This window comes from Oncorhynchus mykiss, chromosome 1, assembly GCF_013265735.2.
Source record: "Oncorhynchus mykiss isolate Arlee chromosome 1, USDA_OmykA_1.1, whole genome shotgun sequence".
Taxonomy (NCBI): domain Eukaryota; kingdom Metazoa; phylum Chordata; class Actinopteri; order Salmoniformes; family Salmonidae; genus Oncorhynchus; species Oncorhynchus mykiss.
The window spans coordinates 15992469-16015554 of NC_048565.1; the positions used below are offsets into that span (position 1 = coordinate 15992469).

Sequence of the window (23086 nt, forward strand, 5' to 3'; positions counted from 1 at the left end):
TTTTGTGTTTGTGGTAAGGGTTGTCTTACCTTGGTCTCATGCTCCATGCTGCTACACAGCACCTGCCAATGAGGGGTGTACTTGAACATACTGCAGAGTGTATGTTACAGCGTGTTGGTAAATGTGTTCGGCAGCTCTCTATGTAACAGGATCCAAGGCTAGGCGCAGGGGGCAATCAAGTTCAACTCAGGTCCTCTGAGAAGAGAGAGAGAGAGGAGACAGAACATTACATTTGATGAGATTGAGGGCCTTCTTTTTTTGTTTTTACTATAAAACATTCTTGATTAAACAAACATTTTGGTGAAATTGATGGTTACATATTTTGGTTATTTATTGTTTTTAATATTTTATTATTTCTTCATTTGGCAATTAAAAAATGTACACGCTTGAAATCAAATCGAATCAAATGTATTTCTAAAGCCCTTCTTACATCAGCATATTGAAAGGTTTCAATGTCTTTGTACACTTGGTATGTTTCTCCACCCAAACCTGTATTGCAGGCTAATATTTTCAGCCACGATTACTGCAAACTTTCACTGAACACACCTCACAACGCTTATAGGGAAGGACATTTAACAAACATCTGACTGATGATTGGCTGAGAGAAATTGATGATAAAAGATTGTGGGGGGCTGTTTTGTCAGACTTCAGTGCAGCTTTTGACATTATCAATCATAGTCTTCTGCTGGAAGAACATATGTGTTTTGGCTTTACTGCCCCTGCTATATTGTGGATAAAGAGTTATGTGTCTAACAACACACAGAGGGTTTTCTTAAATGGAAGAGTCCAACATAATCCAGGTAGAATAAGGAATACCCCAGGGCAGCTGTTTAGGCCCCTAACTTTTTTCAATCTTTACTAATGACATGCCACAGGCTTTGAGTAAAGCCAGTGTGTCTATGTATGTGGATGACTCAACACAATACATGTCAGCTACTACAGCGACTGAAATGACTGCAACACTTAACAAAGAGCTGCAGTTCGTTTCAGAATGGGTGGCAAAGAATAAGTTTGTCCTTAATATTTCCAAAACTAAGAGCATTCTATTTGGGAAAAATCATTCACTAAACCCTAAACCTCAACTAACTCTTGTAATGAATAATGTGGAAATTGAGCATGTTGAGGTGACTTAACTGCTAGGAGTAAGCCTGGATTGTGAACTGTCAACAGTAGCTAAGATGGAGGAGAAGTCTGTCCATAATAAGCACTGCTCTGCCTTCTTAACAACACTATCAACAAGGCAGGTCCTACAGGCCCTAGCTTTGTTTCACCTGGACTACTGTCCGGTCGTGTGGTCAGGTGCCACAAAGAGGGACTTAGGAAAATTACAATTGGCACAGAACAGGGCAGCACAGCTGGGCTTTAAAAGTGCACGGGGAGCTAATATGAAGGGTATGCATGTCAATATCTCATGGCTCAAAGTGGAAGAGAGATTGACTTCATCACTACTTGTTTTTGTCAAAAGTGTTGACAAGCTGAATGTACTGAGCTGTCTGTTTGAACTACTGGCACACAGCTCAGACACCCATGCATAACCCACAAGACATGCCACCAGAGGTCTCTTCACAATCAGAACAGACTATGGGAGGCACCCAGTACTACATAGAGCCATGACTACATGGAACTCTATTTCACATCAGGTAACTGATGCAAGCAGTAGAATCAGATTTTAAAAAAAAGGTAAAAATACACCTTATGGAACAGCAGGGACAGTGAAGAGACACACACAAAGGTACTGACACACTCATACACACACAAGCGCTAACACACACACTCTACATACACTTACATTGTAATATTGTTGTATGGTGGTATTATACATTTTATATTGTAGATATGTAGTGGTGTAATAATTGTATATGATGTACTGTTTTATCTTTTGTTTTATGTGTGATGTATGTGCCTTAATGTGTTTGCACCCCAGGAAGAATAGCTGCTGTTTTGGTAGCAGCCAATGGGGATCCCTAATTAATACAAATACAAAAAGTCCCCAATATTCTAAATGAAATTCAATAAAGAATTCTACATAGATGGAGAATAATTATCTCCTTACATTATATGATTGTAAGAAGAGTAGTTCCATTCCATACCTCAGTAATCCCCCCCATTCTGTAACTCACCTCCCGGTTCTAGACCTCCCCTCCTAGACCTCTGGGTTCTCCAACAGGTGTTCTTCATTCCACCCCCGGCTCCTCTCAGGCAGATAATCTAGCACTGGATCTGTGCCCCCCTCATAGCCTCCAGTGTGTCAGGCCTAAGAGCTGGGTCTTCCGGGCTCCACTGGTGTTTTGGTCCTGGGTTTGGCCCTGACCAAACCCCTCCCTGTAACCCTCCTCACCCCCCAAGGCCCTCCCCCCCACACAGTATATGTCACTCGCCCCCTCCATCAACCCCCCTCAACCCCTGTCCATCAAAGCTGCTAGTGCAGAAGAATTTAAGAGTTGTTGTGGGGGAGGGGTGGCGTGACTGCTCCTTAGTTTTTTACCAGCAGCTGCCATGTGTGTGTTGCTGATAATTGCGTTGGAATGCTGCTGACCATTAAAAAGCGGCAAACAAAAGAGGAGCATTCCTTGTACCCCCCCCCCCCCCCCCACACACACACACACACACACACACAATCCTACTTCTGCCTACAGTGACTGTGTAGCCAGGTCACTGTGTCAATGACAATGGCTGTAACAATGTTGCAGCAGGTCCTAGATTAGCAGTGTAAAACCATTTCATTTTGGTGGATAGGTGGACAGGACCTTTGTTCATAGGAAGGAACTGTGAGGATTTCACAATGCAGGACTTCGAGAGCCTTACAACTTTAAACTAAGAACCGAGGCTAAAGATACACACACAAACACACACACAAACACACACTCACATCAGCACCCACCTTCATCTGTATTGACTAAGGAGACAACACATTTCAAGACGGAGGGAGAAAACGCAGAAACAAAACAGAGAGACCGAGAGAGACCGTTGAAGCACGTCACATTTTTATTTGTTGTTTCCTCTACAGCACTTTCCAGTTTGTGAGAAAGCAGACCTTGGCAACTACAAAGCATAAGAAGAGCAGCAGTGTGTTGACACCCACTCTATTATCTGGGCCCTTCACTGACTGACTGCCATGAGCACAAAGATCTAGGAGTCTACACAAGAGGACGAGAGAGCGACAGACATTTATATGTAGATACTTATATATACACATTTACAAAAAAGATGCCTGACCAGGGGCCAAACTACAAGGCATTGGGGGTGTGTAGAGAGAGAGAAGTCAGAAATTAATGTAAATATTGATAAGAACCAACAGGGGGGTGCTGTTGCAGAGCAAGAGTCATGAGGTAACCATGGCGCTGGCAGTGCAGACAGTAGTTGCCAGGGGCGACAAGCCTCTGCTGCTACACCAAGCTCAGCAAGACAGAGGGACCGAGGAAGGAGAAGTATTGGGTATTCAAAACGAGCTTGAGGCAGAAGTCACCCTTCACCACAGATCTAGGATCAGATTACATAGCTCCCAATCCTAACCTTAGCCATTAGGGATAAAATTAAATCTGACCCTGCATCAGTGGTTAAGAGTAAATTCCACCCACTGCTCAGTAGGATGGATCAGCACTTTAGTGGAGATGTCCATGCAATCATTACCCTTCATAAGAACATCATTGGCATTCATTATCCTTCATTGACATTGATGTTCGTTAACCTTGAAGCTCAAAGTTGTTGAAGGCAGCAAAATGAACGGTGTGAATAGAACAGACAAAATGAAACACTGTGTTGTTGATTTCCAAGTCCCTCTCAAAGTGCCATGTAATTCTTTCCTCTAAAGAAATGTTATGAAGGTGTTATGTAAGTCCTTTTTTAACTTAAGTGTCACCATATTTCATTGTGGATGGACAAATTTGATTAGGTTATGGTCACCAATGTTCTCTCTGACTCTAATGGTATGGACGATTTCTTCCACCAAGAACACTATGGCTTTCAGTTTGACCACCCTACAGTAAGTGCATTTGTACAGTATGTTTGTGTTAGAACAAAGAGATGTATGACTGTTCATGTTTTTCAGTTTTGAGATGACTGTTGCATGTTATCCTAAAAGAAAAACTTTAAAAACAGAACACCTAGTTGCTGCTTCAAATAAGCTTGGAATTGAACTGATTAAACACTTCCTTGTTGAGGTGTGCCTAGAAAAATGACTCTTGCTGACACTATTTCCTATTGCAAATAGAAATATCAGTGATTTTCTTGAAACACAAGCTGCAGAAATGTATATCTAAAATAATATCTAAACTTTGGCTGTCAGATATAACATTATCAATGATTTAGCACCACAAAAACCCACAACCCACATGTATCCATCCCAACATGTGATGTGCTGCCATGTTGGCAGTGACAACATATGAAATCTTCTTTCCACCGTTCAAATTGAAATTGACAAACCAAATCTATGCTAACAGCTACTGAGGCTGAGCCACACACATATGTCGTAAACTGTTAGCAAGCAGATATTTAGGAAATAAAAAAGGTTAATCTTTTGCAAAGGAAAGGATGGGCATGGTTCAATGCTTGGCCTTTGTGATGTACTGATGAACTCTTATCAGTGCTGCTGCTTGTCCTCAATGCTATAGCTATATGATGATTTTGCTGATGCTAACGTTGGCAGCTTTCATGAATGGGAGTACTTGCATAGATTTGGATCCAGCAGTGTGGGAATATTATTCGACAAGGACTGGTCGTCAGCAATGCCTAAGCGAATTCGAAGTCAGTATTTTTTATCGAAAGTATTCTAGACCAACACTACAGATAGTGTGACTGTCCTATAGAGCAGTGATAGGACCGGTACTAGGACCACTGGAGGTACTTGGCCTATCCACAGAGGATACTTGAGAAGACTCATGCGACCATAGGCCTACTGGTAAAATGCACATGAGGGGGTACTCTGGGCAGAACAAAATTCAGTACATTAACCGAGAAAGCTTGGGACCACTCCTATAGAGTAACGCACATTTCACTGTGTCAGCTTTTTATGCTCCTTGCTGAGCAGCATATTGGAGGATGTGTCGGCCTATCAATGATTGCCCTGTCCCTTTGATGCATGAGGAAGTGGGATTGAAGGGGATTGGCAAAGAATATTATTTCATAATATATTTTACATGATCATTTTTTTACCTTTATTTAACTAGGCAAGTCAGTTAAGTACAAATTCTTATTTTCAATAACAGCATAGGAACAGTGGGTTAACTGCCTGTTCAGGGGCAGAACGACAGATTTGTACCTTGTCAGCTCGGGGATATGAACTTGCAACCTTTCAGTTACTAGTCCAACGCTCTAACCACTAGGCTACCCTGTCACCCAAATTCAAATGAATAGATGTTCCATTTGGTTTCTTTCTGCAGTGCAATGGATTCTCCAGCATAATTTTGACAAGGCTTATCAGACCTGGTTATTTTTAATCTATTCTCCATCATGTTCTTGATTTGAACCCTCACAAAGACGTTAACCCTTTAAATAACATATAGAGCTCTATCAATATCAATGGAAAGGTATAAATACACATGGAACAATATTAAAAGAGAAATAGGCAAACATGATGCAAACCTCTGGCTCACTTCTTGGACTCACTTCAAGATAATGCAGACCATCTTTGAAAACAAAATGTTTGTTTTATTTCGGATGTGAATAATAACACTTGGACCACGGTTACATATGAGCGTGTCAGTGAGTAGGGTTGAAAAGATCTGACTCCTAGTTTACCTAATCCAACTCAACTGACTCAACTCAAAACTGGGAAAAATACACTGGACAATGATAACATGACCCTCAGCTTAGCTGGAAATTTGGCTCCAAAATGGCAGAAATAAGTAAGATGTAAAGAATGCTATAGCTGCAGCTAACAAACACACACAAGCCAAGGGAAAGTTAAACACAGCTGTTCAAATGTAGCCATACTGCAAAAACATCTATTGTTCTCTGAAAAAAAAACACAACATTTGGAGCAAAATTGACCACTCAGAGGAGGGTAGGAAAGGATTCTGAAAACTTCTTGGAATGTTGAAGTTGAAATTCCCTGCTTTTTGCCTCACATGTCGATAGATACCAGTGAGGTTGCAGAGTGGAGGACAGCTCATAATAATGTCTGGGACCGAGCAAATGCAATGGTATCAAACACATGGGAACCACGTGTGTGGTGTATTTGATACCATTCCACTGATTCCGCTCCAGGCATTACCACAAGCCCGTCCTCTCCAACTAAGGTGCCACCAACCTCCTGTGATAGATACACAATGAAAAGTAGGCCTATTTGAACGGTTTTCTTTGGTTTCGTTGACAAATGACAAAACCAAGGCCTGACAGTAGAGTTCAAAGAGGAAAACAGAAAACCAAGTACTCTTATAATGAATCTTCTCCCACACACTCTGAGGGAAATATATGACCCCCGACCCCCATTCAAATGTCACTCTTCCTTAATGTCTGAATGGAGCAAATTCTTGCGGTATTTGCAACACAGTTTGGTAGGATATGCGCTGCCATTTAAAACAACAGATTATGCTCCATGCACCAATTCCACAGTAGTTAATATCCAGCTGAAAATCTTCGGGACATTGGAAGGGCCTGTCCACGCCGACCATTATTTCAAAACCCAGCTGTTAGTTGCTAGGTCATAACATCAGGAGCCAGGATTATGTCAATGAGTTAATGAAAAGTAGTTAGTGTTATCACAAAGGCAGCTGTAAGCAACATTATTTATATTAAAGGGGCAGTGGTATTCTGGATAATGTAGTTAAGTGGGGGCGAATCACACAAACATCAAGCCTTACAGATGGGCATTAATTTCATCAGTCTCAAGCTTCGGTATGAATGACCTTCACACGTTATTCAATTCATTACTAGTGTTGTCGAACTAGTGTAGCTGATTTGGTTGCAGGGAAATCACAAAAAAAATGCATGGATTGTTTTTTCTTCCAGAAAGAAAATAGGTGATGGGGATTGTGGGTAGTGTAGTGTAGGATGATATAAGGACCAATGAGGTCATTTTAAACCAAAACACACACACTCATGCATGCTCATACACACACGCACACAGTACTTCGATGTCATCAATATCACTGACGTCTCATTGCATGTCACTTCTAAATATAAGTGTTGTGTTTGTCACAGACATCCCATATATCAGTGTTGTGACTGTCACAGACATCCCATATATCAGTGTTGTGTCTGTCACAGACATCCCATATATCAGTGTTGTGTCTGTCACAGACATCCCATATATCAGTGTTGTGTCTGTCACAGACATCCCATATATCAGTGTTGTGTCTGTCTCAGACATCCCATATATCAGTGTTGTGTCTGTCTCAGACATTCCAAAGTTACTTTTTTTTTCTTTTTTCTGGAAATCAAAATCCAAGAGAATTTTCTAACATAAATATTCCAAGTGTTCCATCATGTCCCTGTTTTTATCTAAAATGCTCTAGCACAGGACAGAAAAAAACAATGAATACCATGCTTCTGTCAAAAACACTTTCCAGAGGGCATTTTCAAAAAAAAAGTCTAATAAATATATCTTTAAAATAAACAATGTATATATAGAGATACATAGAGAGATATATCTGTCCATCATACAGAAAGTTAAGATTACACAATTCATGGTGGTGTATAAGAGATGTCATTTAAAAAAATGCTTGTTGGACAATGCTGGGTGAGTAAACAAACCCCTTCCTCTTTCTTTCTCTCTTTCTATCCTTCCTTTTCTATCTCCTCTCTCCCTCAGAAATCTCAAAGTGTGAGGAGGTAGGGATTGCTCTCCTTTCGCACAACCAAACCTGAAATAATAAAAAAAGGTCAAGAGAAGGAAAGGAGACGATGAGATGATAATGAAATACTTCAAACGAAGTCGGGAAACCACAGCCGGCTATCAGAAGATAAAGAACATGTATTCCTTTTTTTTCAGGGCGGGGGGGAGGAGTTTGTTGGTTGTCATGACGTTATGGTTGTTGGTTTGTCATTTCTCCTTGAAAAGTCAAGTTCCGGGGGGAATTCAGCCACACAACAAACAGTTGCTCACATGATGGTGCAGCACTTGCAAGGCTGCTTCTCCTTGTTGTTTAACTCAGTGGTACCCCCCTCTGGCTCACCCCCTTTCTCCTTTGCGGAGGATGTCTCCTGGGGGGTCTTGGCGGGGTCAGCGGCGCTGCCGTTGGGTGGGGGAGACTGCTCTTCCTTGGCGCCTCCCTCAGTGATGGTCACGGTGGCTGGAGTGGGCCCAACCGTCACATTCTTGCCCTCGCCGTCCTCGATGACCACCAGCTGGGCCTTGACGGTACCCTCCAGGCCCAGCACCTTGTTGGTCTCTGTCTCGTCCTCCACACTCTGGTAGCCCATGAACACCATAGTGACGGGGTTCTCGGCGCTGGCCTCCATCTCGCCTCCACCTGGCTGGGGACTAGCGCCACCTGCCTTGGCCTCCATGCCTGTGATCTCCTTCTTGGGTGTCGTCTGCTGCTCGGCAGCCAACTCAGCATTGGTGGGGAAGACAGGGGTGGTGTAGGTGGCGCCAGCGGTGGTGGCGTCGCTCATCATGGACTCATCAGCTTTGAGGATGAGCTCGTCCACCTCGTTGGCGCTGAGCTGGTGGACCCCGTTCTCCCCGTTCACCTCGTGTACCACTACGAGAGAGAGAGAGAGATGGAGAGAGAGAAAGGAGAGCGACAGACGTGTCCTTAACAGAAGAGACTCATGAGAGCATGGAGAACTAGACTCGACTAGACTAGAACTAGACAATTTTTTTTTAAATGCCTCCATCCGTGAAGCAATAATCACTGATCTGATAATAATATTGAAGGATCATGCCCAATACCAACAGGTGAACCAAATCAGCTACAGGGAGACCAACGGGACCATTTGAAATGGGGTTTGAATGTATTGACGTCTTTTTGAACCAATACATAATAGCCCAAGTTCACATTCACAAATATAACTATTGAGATAGAGTTATTGGCTTAAAACCAGGTCTATAAGTAGGGATGGTATATTGGTCACCCTGCAACACTTTGTCATACTATGCTTAACTACAGATGTAGAGTCTTAATTTGAGCCAGTTTGCTACAGCAGGAAAGTAATAATGCATCAACAGGAAATGTAAGTTATTATGTGGATTATAATGAATATACATTTTTGAAAGAGTAAATACATTTTCATAAGGGAAAATCAAGTCTGAAATTTCTAAGTGGAAATGACAAACTTCAGAAGCCTCAAATACACTCGTATTGAAACATTTCCTGCATTGCTGGAAAGGTCTCCTGCAACAGGGTGATCAAATTAACATCCTAAACAACATAAACAAACTAGAATCCAAGGGGAGACCCCATTACAGTAGAATATCTCCATACTGAATAATACAACATTATGAGTCCGGAGGTGATGGTGTCCAATTTCAAAATTCCAATCTCGGCTCTCGTTTTCTGAATGTATGTAGTTCTTTTGCTTCACGAGAAGTAAAATTAAGTAAAAAAATATCTACTGTCAATGACTGGATTCACGCCAGTCATTATATGAGACAGAGTATAAAGAAGCTTTTATATAAAGTGAAAATACATTGTGAAGTTTATTGAACCACAAGAGGTAGCCTATGTCTTTAATTGGCTACGATCAAACAAGCAATGTCTGTAATAACTATAATTTTAGGTAGACTTATCCAAGATAATATCTTAATCTTCAGAGAAAACGTTTACCATCTTGTGATATTACTGTTATCAATTTGTTCTTGTACATAAAATATTTAGTGATAAAGTCATAGCTATTAACACTTCTCATAAAGGCATTCACTGTGCATGTCTTAGCTGAGTGTCTCCTTTTGCTGTTGAAATCACGTTGGGAAATCACCTTTCTGGTAATCCTCATACACCTTGACCCCTTGCCCAGAGAGGTTAATGGGCAGTAGGGTGTTGGTGGACAACACCTTAGTCTCGCCCGTGACATTGTCCCTCTCAACGGTGATCTCTACTGAGTACATCGCTGGTTGCATTGGGTGTCAACAAGAGGAGATGTTAGGGCCCTGCAGAATTGTCCTTTCTCTCACACACACACACTCACAGTTATCCCACACATCTATATGTTACGCACTACATAGCCTCCCTCTCTCTCACTCTCTCTCTCTCCTTTTCTCCATCGTTTGTACTGTAATTTGTTTTAAAGACAACCACTCTACACAACAATGCTACAATGTTCCACTAAAAGCCATACTAAATCGATCTACACTAATGAGAACTCAACTAGCTCACCTGGTTAAATAAAGGTGAAATAAATAAACACTAGCCACCAATCAGTATGCCCGTGTAACACCAACACACACGAAGTAAACATAACTACAATTCATGATATTCCTTTGACTGGGGTAGATACTGGATGGGAAAAGTGAGTCATGTTTGCAGAATTTCGTGAACACCAGGTTGTACAGAAAGCATGTACTTCAAAAGTCAAAAGGCACTCGCACATCTGAGCTATCTTTTTTGCAGGTGCATGGTAACAGTTGAAGAAGATGAAGGAAAAAAGAAACCGCACACTGCTCTTGATAGTACGTATCCTTAATAAAGATCAGTGATACTATCAAGAGCAGTGTGCGGTTTCCTTTTTCCTTCAAAGAAAGCATGTACAAAATTCATTTGGATAATTATGCTATTAGGCCACAGCTGACACTGTGAAACTACTTAGCTTTTTTGAAAGCAACACTATAATTTGTCGTGATGTGCACACTGTGTGTGAATCTAACGCTGGCATGACGACGGTGGAGCTGCGTTGCCCAGGCAACATCGCATCTTCTGAGGATAACTACATATAGGGTATCTCCACTGTGAGAACTGAATACTCAGTATACCATCTCTTTACAAGCACTACTCTACTTGTTTAACTCCTTTAGTCACAAATCACATCGAATGTCTGCAGGAATGAATAAGAACAGACCGACATGCAGGCAAAGAGACAAACTCACACAAACTCATACACACACCCAAACAGCTAGACAATCACAGAGACAGACAGTTGATCACTGTGAAGATTAGGACAGAAGACAAATGTTAGGGGAAAATACAGTACAGAAACACGCCTGAGAGTGACAACAAATAGAGGACATGAAATACAGTATACCAAATCACTTCAGAGAATGCAACATGTTGTATGGTATTCTCATTGATTTTGTCTTCTCTTAAGTACTTAGCTATGAGTACTTAGCTGATCAAATACCCAAGTGGTCCGTCATTAAAATAGTTCCTCCCACGTGACTATGTACCTTACCACCCACACATAGTGAATTCAGGCACTACAGCACACTCAGGCACTACAGCACATTCAGGCACTACAGCACATTCAGGTACTACAGCAAATTCAGGCACTACAGCACATTCAGGCACTACAGCACATGCAGGTACTACAGCACATGCAGGTACTACAGCACATTCAGATACTACAGCACATTCAGGTACTACAGCACATTCATGCACTACAGCACATGCAGGTACTACAGCACATTCAGGTACTACAGCACATTCAGGTACTACAGCACATTCATGCACTACAGCACATGCAGGTACTACAGCACATTCAGGTACTACAGCACATTCAGGTACTACAGCACATTCATGCACTACAGCACATGCAGGTACTACAGCACATGCAGGTACTACAGCACATGCAGGTACTACAGCACATGCAGGTACAACAGCACATTCAGGTACTACAGCACATTCAGGCACTACAGCACATTCAGGTACTACAGCACATGCAGGTACTACAGCACATGCAGGTACTACAGCACATTCAGGTACTACAGCACATTCAGGTACTACAGCACATTCATGCACTACAGCACATGCAGGTACTACAGCACATTCAGGCACTACAGCACATTCAGGTACTACAGCACATTCAGGCACTACAGTACACCCTTTTCACATCATGGAACTGGTAGATATGTCATGTATCATGGGGTGGCAGGTAGCCTAGCAGTTAAGAGTGTTGGGCCAGTAAGCGAAAGGTTGCCGGTTCCAATCCCTGAGCTGACTAGGTGACAAATCTGTCAATGTGCCTTTTAACCGTATTGTTCCTGTAAGTTGCTCTAGATAAGAGTCTGCTAAATTACTCAAATGTAAATGTATACCCCATAACAGTCCCTCCATATTGATCCCCCATAACAGTCCCTCTATATTGATCCCCCATAACAGTCCCTCTATATTGATCCCCCATAACAGTCCCTCTATATTGATCCCCCATAACAGTCCCTCTATATTGATCCCCTATAACAGTCCCTCTATAATGATCACACATTGCAGTCCCCTTGCATTGTATTGTTCCTTATCAACGTTTCTAGCTGCTAGATATCTACAGTATATCTATTATTTGTTTATAATAATCATAATGTGGGTGGTGTTTATATGTGTCTTGTCTTGTCTTACACACTGTGGATGGACACTTGTACAAGAGTGTAACGGAAATGTGTTTCATGCATATCCCAACTCCCCCTGAGACCCTGCAGGGAGTGGAGTATGTACAGGATATGGTGAACATACTATGTTCCTTTCTTAGTTTATAGTTATTTAGCTGTTATATGATGGCCGTATTACACCAAAATGTTACCAAAACAAACCAATCCAGGAAAGCATCGGCAATTTGCATTTAATCCCAGCAGGTGTTGATGAAACAATAAGTAGCCCCATTCCACCCCCCATTCCACCCCCCTGCTCAGAAAGGGTTCTCTAGGTGGGAGTTGTATGGTGACCTGGGCTTGAAGTAAAATAACTCATTAGTCACTCCCTCACTGTGGAGTATCAGTGGAATCCCTCTCTCTCCTTTCAGGGCTACTGTGAGGCTGATGAAAGTCAATGTTTAATTAAGGGGGACAGAGGCCCACATATAAGGAGAAGGAGGGCCCAAGTGTGATACTGCTGAAAAGCCCCCTAGAGAGGAGATGAAGCTGTCCCCAGCCATTTGTAACTGTGATTACAATATCCTGAGCTATACTGAGGTGTTGTGTATGACAGTGGGGTAAATTGCCAAGTATTCAGCTATTTTGCTGTCATTCAATGAAACTGTCATCAAAATGACGATTTGATGACGTGTTAGATTAAATGTGATACTGCTGAGAGCACTATTAAGAAGCTACTGACTGGCAATTCAAACTGGTTGTGTTGATAATAATGAGATCCACTGAGGAGTTACATATTGATGTAGCAGGTAGCCTAGTGGTTAAGAGCATTGGGCCAATAATCAAAAGGGTGCTGGTTTGAATCCAGAGCCGACTAGGTGAAAAATCTGTTGATGTCCCCTTTAGCAAGGCGCTTAACCCTCATTGCTCATCTAAGTCGCTCTGGATAAGAGTGTCTGCTAAATTACTAAAATTGATAGATTGTTGAGTTGTTATGTGCCAATGCCATTTTGTGCAAAATTAAGATTTAGGTTATGGGTTAATGTGAGATTCTCTAACACTGTAATATATATCAATGTCAATGATTATTTGGTAATCACTGTTTTTTATTAGAAAAATCATTAATGTAACTAAATTATATGAAGCTGACATCAGATGTTGTACTCAGATCTATGTTAAGAGGCATCTACGATACCAGTCAAGGGTTTTTCTTTATTTTTACTATTTTCTACATTGTAGATTAATAGTGAAGACATAAAAACTATGAAATAACACACATGGAATCATGTAGTAACCAAACATGTTTGTTTTGTTGAGATTCTTCAAAGTAGCCAACCTTTGCCTTGATGACAGCTTTGCACACTCTTGGCATTCTATCAACCAGCTTCATGAGGTAGTCACCTGGAATGCATTTCAATTAATAGGTGTGCCTTGTTAAAAGTTCATTTGTGGAATTTCTTTCCTTCTTAATGCGTCTGAGCCAATCAGTTGTGTTGTGACAAGGTAGGGTGGTATACAGAAGATAGCCTTATTTGGTAAAAGACTAAGTCCATATTATGCCAAGAACAGCTCAAATAAGCAAAGAGAAACGACAGTCCATCATTACTTTAAGACATGAAGGGCAGTCAATCAGGAAAATGTCAAGAACGTTTCAAGTTTCTTCAAGCGTAGTCGCAAAAACCATTGAGCGCTATATGATGAAACTGGTTCCCACGAGGACCGCCACAGGAAAGGAAGACCCAGAGTTACCTATGCTGCAGAGGATAAGTTCATTAGAGTTAACTGCACCTCAGATTGCAGCCCAAATAAATGCTTCACAGAGTTCAAATAACAGACACATCTCAACATCAACTGTTCAGAGGAGACAGCGTTATTCAGACCTTGATGGTCGTATTGCTGCAAAGAAACCACTACTAAAGGACACCAATAATAAGAAGAGACTTGCTTGGGGCAAGAAACACAAGCAATGGACATTAGGCCGGTAGAAATCTGTCTTTTGTTCTGATGAGTCCAAATCTGAGATTTTTGGTTCCAACCGCTGTCTTTGTGAAACACAGAGTAGGCAAACGGATGATCTCCGCATGTGTCGTTCACACCATGAAGCATGGAGGAGGAGGTGTGATGGTGTGGGGGTGCTATTCTTGTGACACTGTCTGTGATTTATTTTGAATTCAAAGCACACTTAACCAGCATGGCTACAGTACCACAGCATTCTGCAGAGATATGCCACTCCATCTGGTTTGCATTTAGGGGGACAATGACCCAAAACACACCTCCAGGCTATGTAAGGGCTATTTGAACAAGAAGGGGAGTGCTGCATCAGATGACCTGGCCTCCACAATCACTTGACCTCAACCCAATTGAGATGGTTTGGGATGAGTTGGACCCAAAAAGCAGCCAACAAATGCTCAGCATATGTGGGAACTCCTTCAAGACTGTTGGAAAATCATTCCTCATGAAGCTGGTTGAGAGAATGCCAAGAGTGTGCAAAGCTGTGATCAAGGCAAAGGGTGGCTACTTTGAAGAATCTCAAATATAACATATATTTAGATTTCTTTAACACTTTTTTTGGTTACTACATGATTCCCTATGTGTTATTTCATAAGTTTGATGTCTTCACAATTTTTTTTACAATGTAGATAATAGTAAAAATAAAGAAACACCCTTGCATGAGTAGGTGTGTCCAAACTTTTGACTGGTACTGTATGTTCAAGACTGGAAAAAAAGGGAAAAGAGGTTGAAAACAGCATTTCTCTAAGATGTTGCTCTACAGTGTGTCTCAGTATGTGATCTACAGGGTACCAAGACTCACCTGTTCTCATTATATCTGATGCACCTCCGGACATGTCCAGACGAGGGCTGTTGTGCACTTTGAGCACTTCCTTGACCTCTATAAGCAGTCAAGGGAGTGGGGTGAGAAACAGATGGAGATAGAGGGAAAGAGGGGGAGAGAGAGAGGGAAAGAGGGGGAGAGAGAAAGAGACAAACACAGAGGAGGTGCCCAGGTTTGGGACAAAGACAGATAAAGAAGACTCCAATGGAATCGTATTGAGATGTCTTCCATTTATGACAAAAATGGGCTCTATTGCATGTAAGATTGCACAGATGCAATTTACAGCATATGATTAATATAATCAGTCAATAATGTCTCAATTCACTATGAATCAGTTAATATATTCCTGAATGAAACAGGAATATATTCCTAAAATTTTTTTTTTTTACATTGAAAGGAATAACATCACCTTAATATGCTTGCATGACATTAAAATTTAGAGTGAATCTAGAGGCAAAAGCATTTCCCTAAGATGTCGCTCTACAGTGTGTCTCAGTATGTGATCTACAGGGTACCGAGACTCACCTGTTCTCATTAAATCTGATGCACCTCCGGACATGTCCAGACGAGGGCTGTTGTGCACTTTGAGCACTTCCTTGACCTCTATAAGTGGTCATCGAACAAGGAAGTGGGATAAGAATGAGAGCAGGAGGGAGAAAGAGAGACAAACACAATAGACTTGTAAAAGAGGAGAAAGAGGTGAGGAATAAGGTGTGAATGAAGATGTGTTACCTTGAACAGTGCCTGCAGGAGCCTGAGAGAGAGAGAGAGAGAGAGAGAGAGAGAGAGAGAGAGAGAGAGAAAACAGTATTTTAATCCATTCATCATAGAGCATCAAACTCAGAAAACTAATGATCAAACCCAGAAAACACATGATCAAACCCAGAAAACACATGATCAAACCCCAAAAACATGATCAAACCCAGAAAAGACATCATCAAACCCAAAAAACACATGATCAAACCCAGAAAACACATGATCAAACACAGAATATACCGTATCAAATCATGCTTATATGCTAGTAAACATGTAAACTGTTGTAGGGCGTGTAGAATGAGAGATGGTGTCCCTTGTGGCGGTGACTTGCTGGTGCCAAGGCACAGCATGATGATTCAATCACAATTTATGGCATTCTCCGGATGGATGGCCATATGTTTACACATCATAGGAGAGAAGCACACCTACGCCCGCGGCGTTATCCAGGCAGGGACGTTCCCCCGGCGCCCCGGGGTTAGAGGAGCGAAAGCTGATTAAAATTGAGTTGACATAAATAAATATAACTGTATGAATTTAATTATCACATTTGTATTATTTCAATAGCTCATAAAGAGCTGTACATTTTGACATGACACACTGTATTGGATACATTATGGATTTCTCTTTTCAGAGTTGCGGGTACTAAACTGTTTCGCTGGACGGTATTCATTCCAAAGTGGGAGCGGCACATTTATTTAGATTAGAGTTGTGTTGATTAGGTAATGTGTGTGAAGCTGTATGCCTTTAGTTTATATTATATTGACACTAGGGTGACGCTAATTAAACGCTGGGGGTTATTGAAATCGGGTTCCGTCCTAGGTAGGATATCATGAAGTTGAGTTGATCGGTTTATTGAGTCATTGTCGTTGCAATCTCCTGGCTATACTTTGTATCGCAATAGTTGCAGTGTATGCTATGTTACTTTGATTTAAAAAAATGTCCTTACAAGGCCATTTTGAAGGCTTATGGTATGCAGTCTTTTGATAATTGTATTCGTATTGCAGTACTTTTAAATTGGATGCATCCAGTAGTAATATTCATATTTTAGGGTAATATACTTTGATTGACGTAAAGGTCTAATGGTAAACCTTGTCACGCCCTTTGGTTAGGCCAGGGTGTGACATGGGTGATTTATGTGGTTTGTTTTGTCTAGGGGTTTTGTAGTTTATGGGATTGTGTTTAGTTAAGTAGTCTAGGAAAGTCTATGGTTGCCTAGAGTGGTTCTCAATCAGAGGCAGGTGTTTATCGTTGTCTCTGATTGGGAACCATATTTAGGCAGCCATATTCTTTGAGTATTTCGTGGGTGATTGTTCCTGTCTCTGTGTTTGTTGCACCAGATAGGGCTGGTTTGGTTTGTCTTGTTTTGTTCATTTTTCATCTTTTATTAAAGATGTTTATGAATAACCACGCTGCATTTGGTCCTTCTCTCTTTCACCAGAAGAAAACCGTAACAAACCTCTTATGGATCACCCCCCTTTTTTAAATGTCCCTTTTTTTAAATCTAACTGCCTGTAGCTCAGGCCCTGAAGCAAGGATATGCATATTCTTGGTACCATTTGAAAGGAAACACATTGAAGTTTGTGGAAATGTGAAAGAATATAAGAGAATATAGCACATTAGATCTGGTAAAAGATAATACAAAGAAAAAAACATTTATTTTTCTTGTACCATCCTCTTTGAAATGCAAGAGAAAGGTCATAATGTATTATTCCAGCCCAGATGCAATTTAGATTCTGGCCACTAGATGGCAGCAGTGTCCATACAAAGTTTTAGACCGATCCAATGAACCACTGCATTTCTGTTCAAAATTTTGTAGCAAGACCGCCCAAATGTGCCTAATTTGTTTAAGAAATAACTATGTTCAAAACTATACACTCTCCTTAAACAATAGCATGGTATTCTTCTACTGTAATAGCTATTGTAAATTGGACAGTGCAGTTAGATTAACAAGAATTTAAGCTTTCAGACAATATCAGATCTGTCTATGTCCTGGGAAATGTTCTTGTTAATTTTTTTATTTTACCTTTATTTACCTAGGCAAGTCAGTTAAGAACAAATTCTTATTTTCAATGATGGCCTAGGAACAGTGGGTTAACTGCCTTGTTCAGGGGTAGAACGACAGATTTTTATCTGTGTCAGCTCAGGGATTTGATCTTGCAACCTTTACGGTTACTAGTCCAACACTCCAACCACTAGGTTACCTGCCGTCAACTAGGCTACCTGTTACTTACAACCTCATGCTAATTGCATTAGCCTACATTAGCTCAACCGTCCCGCAGGGGAAACACCGATCCTGAAGAAGTTTTAATTGCACTACACATATGCTTGGGATTCCACCTCTACTCTAAACTTGACTCAATTCATTTAATTCTAGAGCTCAGTTCACTAGCGCTTTTCCATCCCGAAAATGTATTTCAATTTCAGAAAGAATTTCAATAGCATAAAAAACCCTGAAATAATTTGTATAGAAATGTCTCTTTGCGTCTCTGACGGCTCTAGCAAGGTACCATCACCTGACCCAGAAAACTATAATGTGTCTAGAAATGTCTAGATACTTTGAGCTGATTGCTTTCAGTGTAAACTTAAATGACTAAAACCTGACTAAAACCAGATGTACAGTATGTAGAAAAGATAATGAACCTACAGAATATATTTTTTATCACATAATCTTTGAGAACTATTACAAAAAAAAAAGCTTGACAGTCAGGGAGAATTGGCAATTCCAAAAACAATGAATTTAACAGTATAGATTTTGTTATTATGTTTGATGCAAGTTAAGAACAAATTCTTATTTACAATGACAGCCTACCCCAGCCAAACCCGGACAACACTGGGCAAATTGTGCACCGCCCTATGGGACTCCTAATCACAGCCGGTTGTGATACAGCCTGGAATCAAACCAGGGTCTGTAGTGACACCTCTAGCACTTCAGATGCAGTGCCTTAGACCGCTGCGCCACTCAAGTTCTCCTGACAACCCACAGTTTTGAGGTATTGAATTTGCTTCTTGAAGCGACACTCTTATTTAAAACCATAGCTTCTTAATGAAGGAACATTGTGTCACATATTTAACATATTTCTTTGAAAACCTGGTTTAAGGGAAGGAATATATTTTCCATTGAGGTATGCCATAAAAACAATGTCCGACAAGGAAGCAAGAAAAACGACTGAGGTAGAAAGAGATGCCACATTGTATAATAACTTTCCCTTTCAGGAAAGCGGTGCCAGCATGGATGGTTTGAGGAAGTGGATATTGACTCGTGAAGGAAAGAGCCAACGAGTTCAAGAAGGAGACAGAAGAGACAGAGCGTCTTTTCTAGCCGTTGCTATGAAACCCCCATGCTAAAAGCTGCCCAGTGTGTGCTGTCAATATGAACATCCCCTTTGGACAAGAGCCCCCCTCCCGTCATCAACTCTTCCTCATACACTGCTTGTCAGACCCAGTGTCTGACTCTCCAGGCCCATCCGGACTGCCACTAATCATATTACTGATGGCATTTGCTCACTCTCAGTCCATCACATGGGCAGTTACTGTACACAGAGATTTTTGCTTTCATTTATGACCCAAGGCTTGCTCTGGCAATCCGTCCCCCCCCCCCCTTCCCTCGATTCCCACTCCCCTACTTCAAACTTCAAACATGCCCCCCAACACACACACTCACTCACACACACACACACACACACGCACGCCCCCCCCCCCCCCCCTTCACACACACACACCCTAGGCAAATACTCGTGTCTCTAATAGTGGGTCATTGTCCGGTGGACCAGCGATGTCCAGCTGCCCTCAGGGGTGGGGGGCTCACTTTGTTGTCGGCAGTCTTGGCTTCTTCCACCTTGGCTGCATCTGTCAGACTCTCTTTGGTGGAGGTCACCGACACGCCCGTCTCCAGCTCCTCCAGTTCCTGTTCCATTCTGCAGAAAAGGGATAAACGTGATCATTCACACACAGACATGGTGTGTTCCAAGCCTGATGTAGTATTCCACAGCAGTTTGGGATTTATGTCTAGTCTATCTAAAATGTTTGTTATTTTGGGCAACTATGCACACAATGAGGGCTTTATAGAGTCAGAAGATACAGCCCATCACACCCAACTACAGAGCTCATCCCCTGGGAAGGTGATACACTGATATTTTTATCTAAAATGAATTGCTCAGAGCAAAAGAGAAATACCCATGAACTATCCCTTTAAATGCCCTCATATTGTTAAATACCAAAACAACCTCACTGGGGCCTTCCTGGCTACGGCCTATCTAACAGAATTAAGCGTTTATTTGAGATCGGGACAATAGCTTCTCCTTAGCATTATCCCATTCTGTATTCTCCCTAGCGCCGGCCTTGACAGCGGCCATTGTTAGCTGCCGTTGCTCATTGGGAGTTGTGACAGTTTAGTGCCAGTGTTGCCCCAGTCTGAGCCCCAATACATCCAGCCAGCGCCAACGTTCTGCCAGGGCTGGGCTGCAGCGGTCAGGAGGAATTTAATCAGCGAAATGGACTGCCAGAGAAGAAGATTGATGACACTGTTTTGCTATGAGTGAGAAAGAAAATGGTTGGATGGAGGATGGGAGGGGGTGCGTGTGGAAAGGGTGGAGGGGGTCTCTTGGCTACTGGGTCTCCTTTTTGTACTGGAGAGATTGATGAGTGCTGTTCCAGACGTTGTCTGCGTTCGTCTCTCCACCAGTGAGCACCCCCATTACTGCCTCCACCATTCCCCCCACCCCCTCCCCATCCACTCTCTTAAGTCTGGCTAGTTTTGTCAACTGGTATTGAGTGCTTTGCAGCATCTCATAGGCTTGTCCTCTTTTCCAGCTAAGATTACAACTTATGTCTTATTAAAATGTTTCAAAGAAACGTTGCAAAAGGGTCCCAACCGTAACAAATGTGCTGTGCCACATTGCCAGAGAGTCGCCATGAAAAAATGAAATAGAGAGAACAGGATATTAGAATCTGACCACGTTAAGAGCAGGTTTTGCCTGGTTAAAGACTGGTGAACTAAAGATATAGAGTGAATCCAGAAACGTATAAAGGTAGTAGGTACACCAGTGTTCCTGGGTTGTAGACGTACCTAATGATGCTCTCCTCCATCCCCTTGAGCTTGGTCTCGTCCTCCGCCAACTGTTTCTTGGCCTCGTCCTGCTCCGACCCAGCAGCTCCGTCTAGCAACCATTTTTCCCTCAGGGACTTTTGCTGGACAGGACAGAAGAACATAGGAACATCAATCACAGACTAATGTCTGATATCAAATGACTTTTTGTTGAAATGTTGTGTTTCGTGGTAAATTGTTTGAAAGAGATAACACATTGTAAACTGTAAGTCAGGAGTTTCAAATATTTCTGGCCCCATCAGCAAAATTACATTGACAAGAGTGCCTTTTCTAGAGGACAGAGACCTTGCAAAATAACACTATGAGACACTATATTCCCCCCAGATGTTTTTAAAGATATCCTGATCTCTGGCTCATGAACTATAAGGTGTAGGTGCATTAGCTATAACATTAGCAACGGTTTCTTGTTCAGCTTATAATGCTTAATTTTAGGACTGTTTTGTGGAGAGCGGACTCTTTATCAGTCTATATAATCACAGAAACAAGGGAACGGTATGTTTCCCTCGGGTACAAAAAGATCAAAACACACAATGTACCTGTCGATACCTTTTAGGGTACATATCCGAATATAACGGAACATTTTTGTAACCAATATTTGAAAATAAAGGTACAATCATCACACACTCTCAAAAAAAGGGGTATGGTGAAGGTATATTTCTGTTTCCCAGGGCGGAGGTGAAGATTAGTGGGGGCATGGATTTCAGTTAGTTATTTTTGGGCAGCCGCGAGTGGAAGTGTTGTACGAGTTTAAGTGGTCTATGGTTATGTAAATTACATTTTGAGCATGTCCTCTGCCTGTTCTGAGGTCTTTATAAAGGATTACATAAGAGCATGTGACAATAATTAATAAGTCATTTGATTTGATTAGGATCTCTTTATGTCCTCATTTGGACTAATCTTCCAAGAGTCCTTAAACATTAAAATACAATGTATAATATGATCACATTTTCACATATAACACACTGTTACAAACAGACATAATACACAGAGATAGATAAAGATAAATACTGTAACAGTCTAAAAAGATGGATTGATTCTTCATCTACCACAGTCCAGCACAACTTTCCTATGTAATTGTATTGTTTAAATGTACATATTGAAAGGTTTCTGGTTTGCTCAGTTAAATTATTTAATTTCTTTATTGCTCTAAATCAAAATGTTATCTTGCCTATTTCTCTTTTCTGTCTGGATAACACACAGATGGTGGACAATATATTCCTAGTATTTACTGAATGTTTGTCTCTTACCAACTGAATACTATTGTGAATAGAATTTGGCTGTTTTAAATTGTGTATATTTTGAAATAAAATAAGCATGTTTTTTTCAATTATCTTGTTGATTGATGACCAACCAAGAGCACTGAGCATGACTACAACAGAATAACCATATCTCCACCTTAAAACAATCCTTGCTGCTTTGTTCTGTGCAATCTGCAGCCTTCTAATTTCACTTGCTGATGCATTTCCCCAGACCACAGAATAGTATTCACCTAACTCAATTAATACTTGTGTTATTTGCTTAAGAATCTTTCCTGGTAAATATTTATCTATCCTTCTGATCATGCATGCAGTTAAAAAAAGAAAAAAATGTACATAGATTAGTTATTTGAGATGACCATGATAAGCAGTTGTCGAGCTGCACTCCCAGTAGTTTGATTTCTTCCACTTCCTCAATTTGTACTCCTCCCATACTTAATTGTATCCCATGATGTTTTGGCCTTTTCCTAGTGGAACAGACCAACATAACATTGGTTTTCTTGGTGTTATAAACAAGTTTGTCCCGGCAAACCCACTCCCTGATATTTTCCAAATCTACTTGTGGAGCTTGCTGTACCTGTTGAACCGATTGACTTGCTGTATAACTTGTAGTATCATCTGCAAACATAGTAGCTTGAGTTTCAGATAAGGATAAGGCATTAGGAAAGTCGTTGGTATATATTAAGTAAAGAAGTGGCCCAAAGCAGCTGCCCTGCGGTATTCCACAGTTTAAAGCATGAGGG

The 23086-nt window shown here is 41.3% G+C and overlaps 1 protein-coding gene across 7 annotated transcripts in view; it reads right to left on the bottom strand.

Annotated features, from left to right (window-relative positions):
- Nucleotides 1-2967: 2967 nt before the first annotated feature.
- Nucleotides 2968-23086, bottom strand: part of LOC110490953 (paralemmin-1) — an 80365-nt gene continuing 60246 nt past the window's right edge. For 2 of the 7 annotated variants that reach the window (XM_036952414.1, XM_036952292.1), the window contains 7 exons: nucleotides 21049-21170; nucleotides 19789-19897; nucleotides 15960-15981; nucleotides 15753-15830; nucleotides 15207-15284; nucleotides 9862-9993; nucleotides 2968-8645 (listed from right to left, as the gene is read on the bottom strand). In XM_036952414.1, the coding sequence (XP_036808309.1) occupies nucleotides 8041-8645; nucleotides 9862-9993; nucleotides 15207-15284; nucleotides 15753-15830; nucleotides 15960-15981; nucleotides 19789-19897; nucleotides 21049-21170 (1146 nt within the window). In that variant the 3' untranslated portion in view covers nucleotides 2968-8040. The remainder of the gene's footprint in view (nucleotides 8646-9861; nucleotides 9994-15206; nucleotides 15285-15752; nucleotides 15831-15959; nucleotides 15982-19788; nucleotides 19898-21048; nucleotides 21171-23086) is intronic. The other 5 variants (XM_036952353.1, XM_036952453.1, XM_036952508.1 and 2 more) reach the window with 5 other exon arrangements.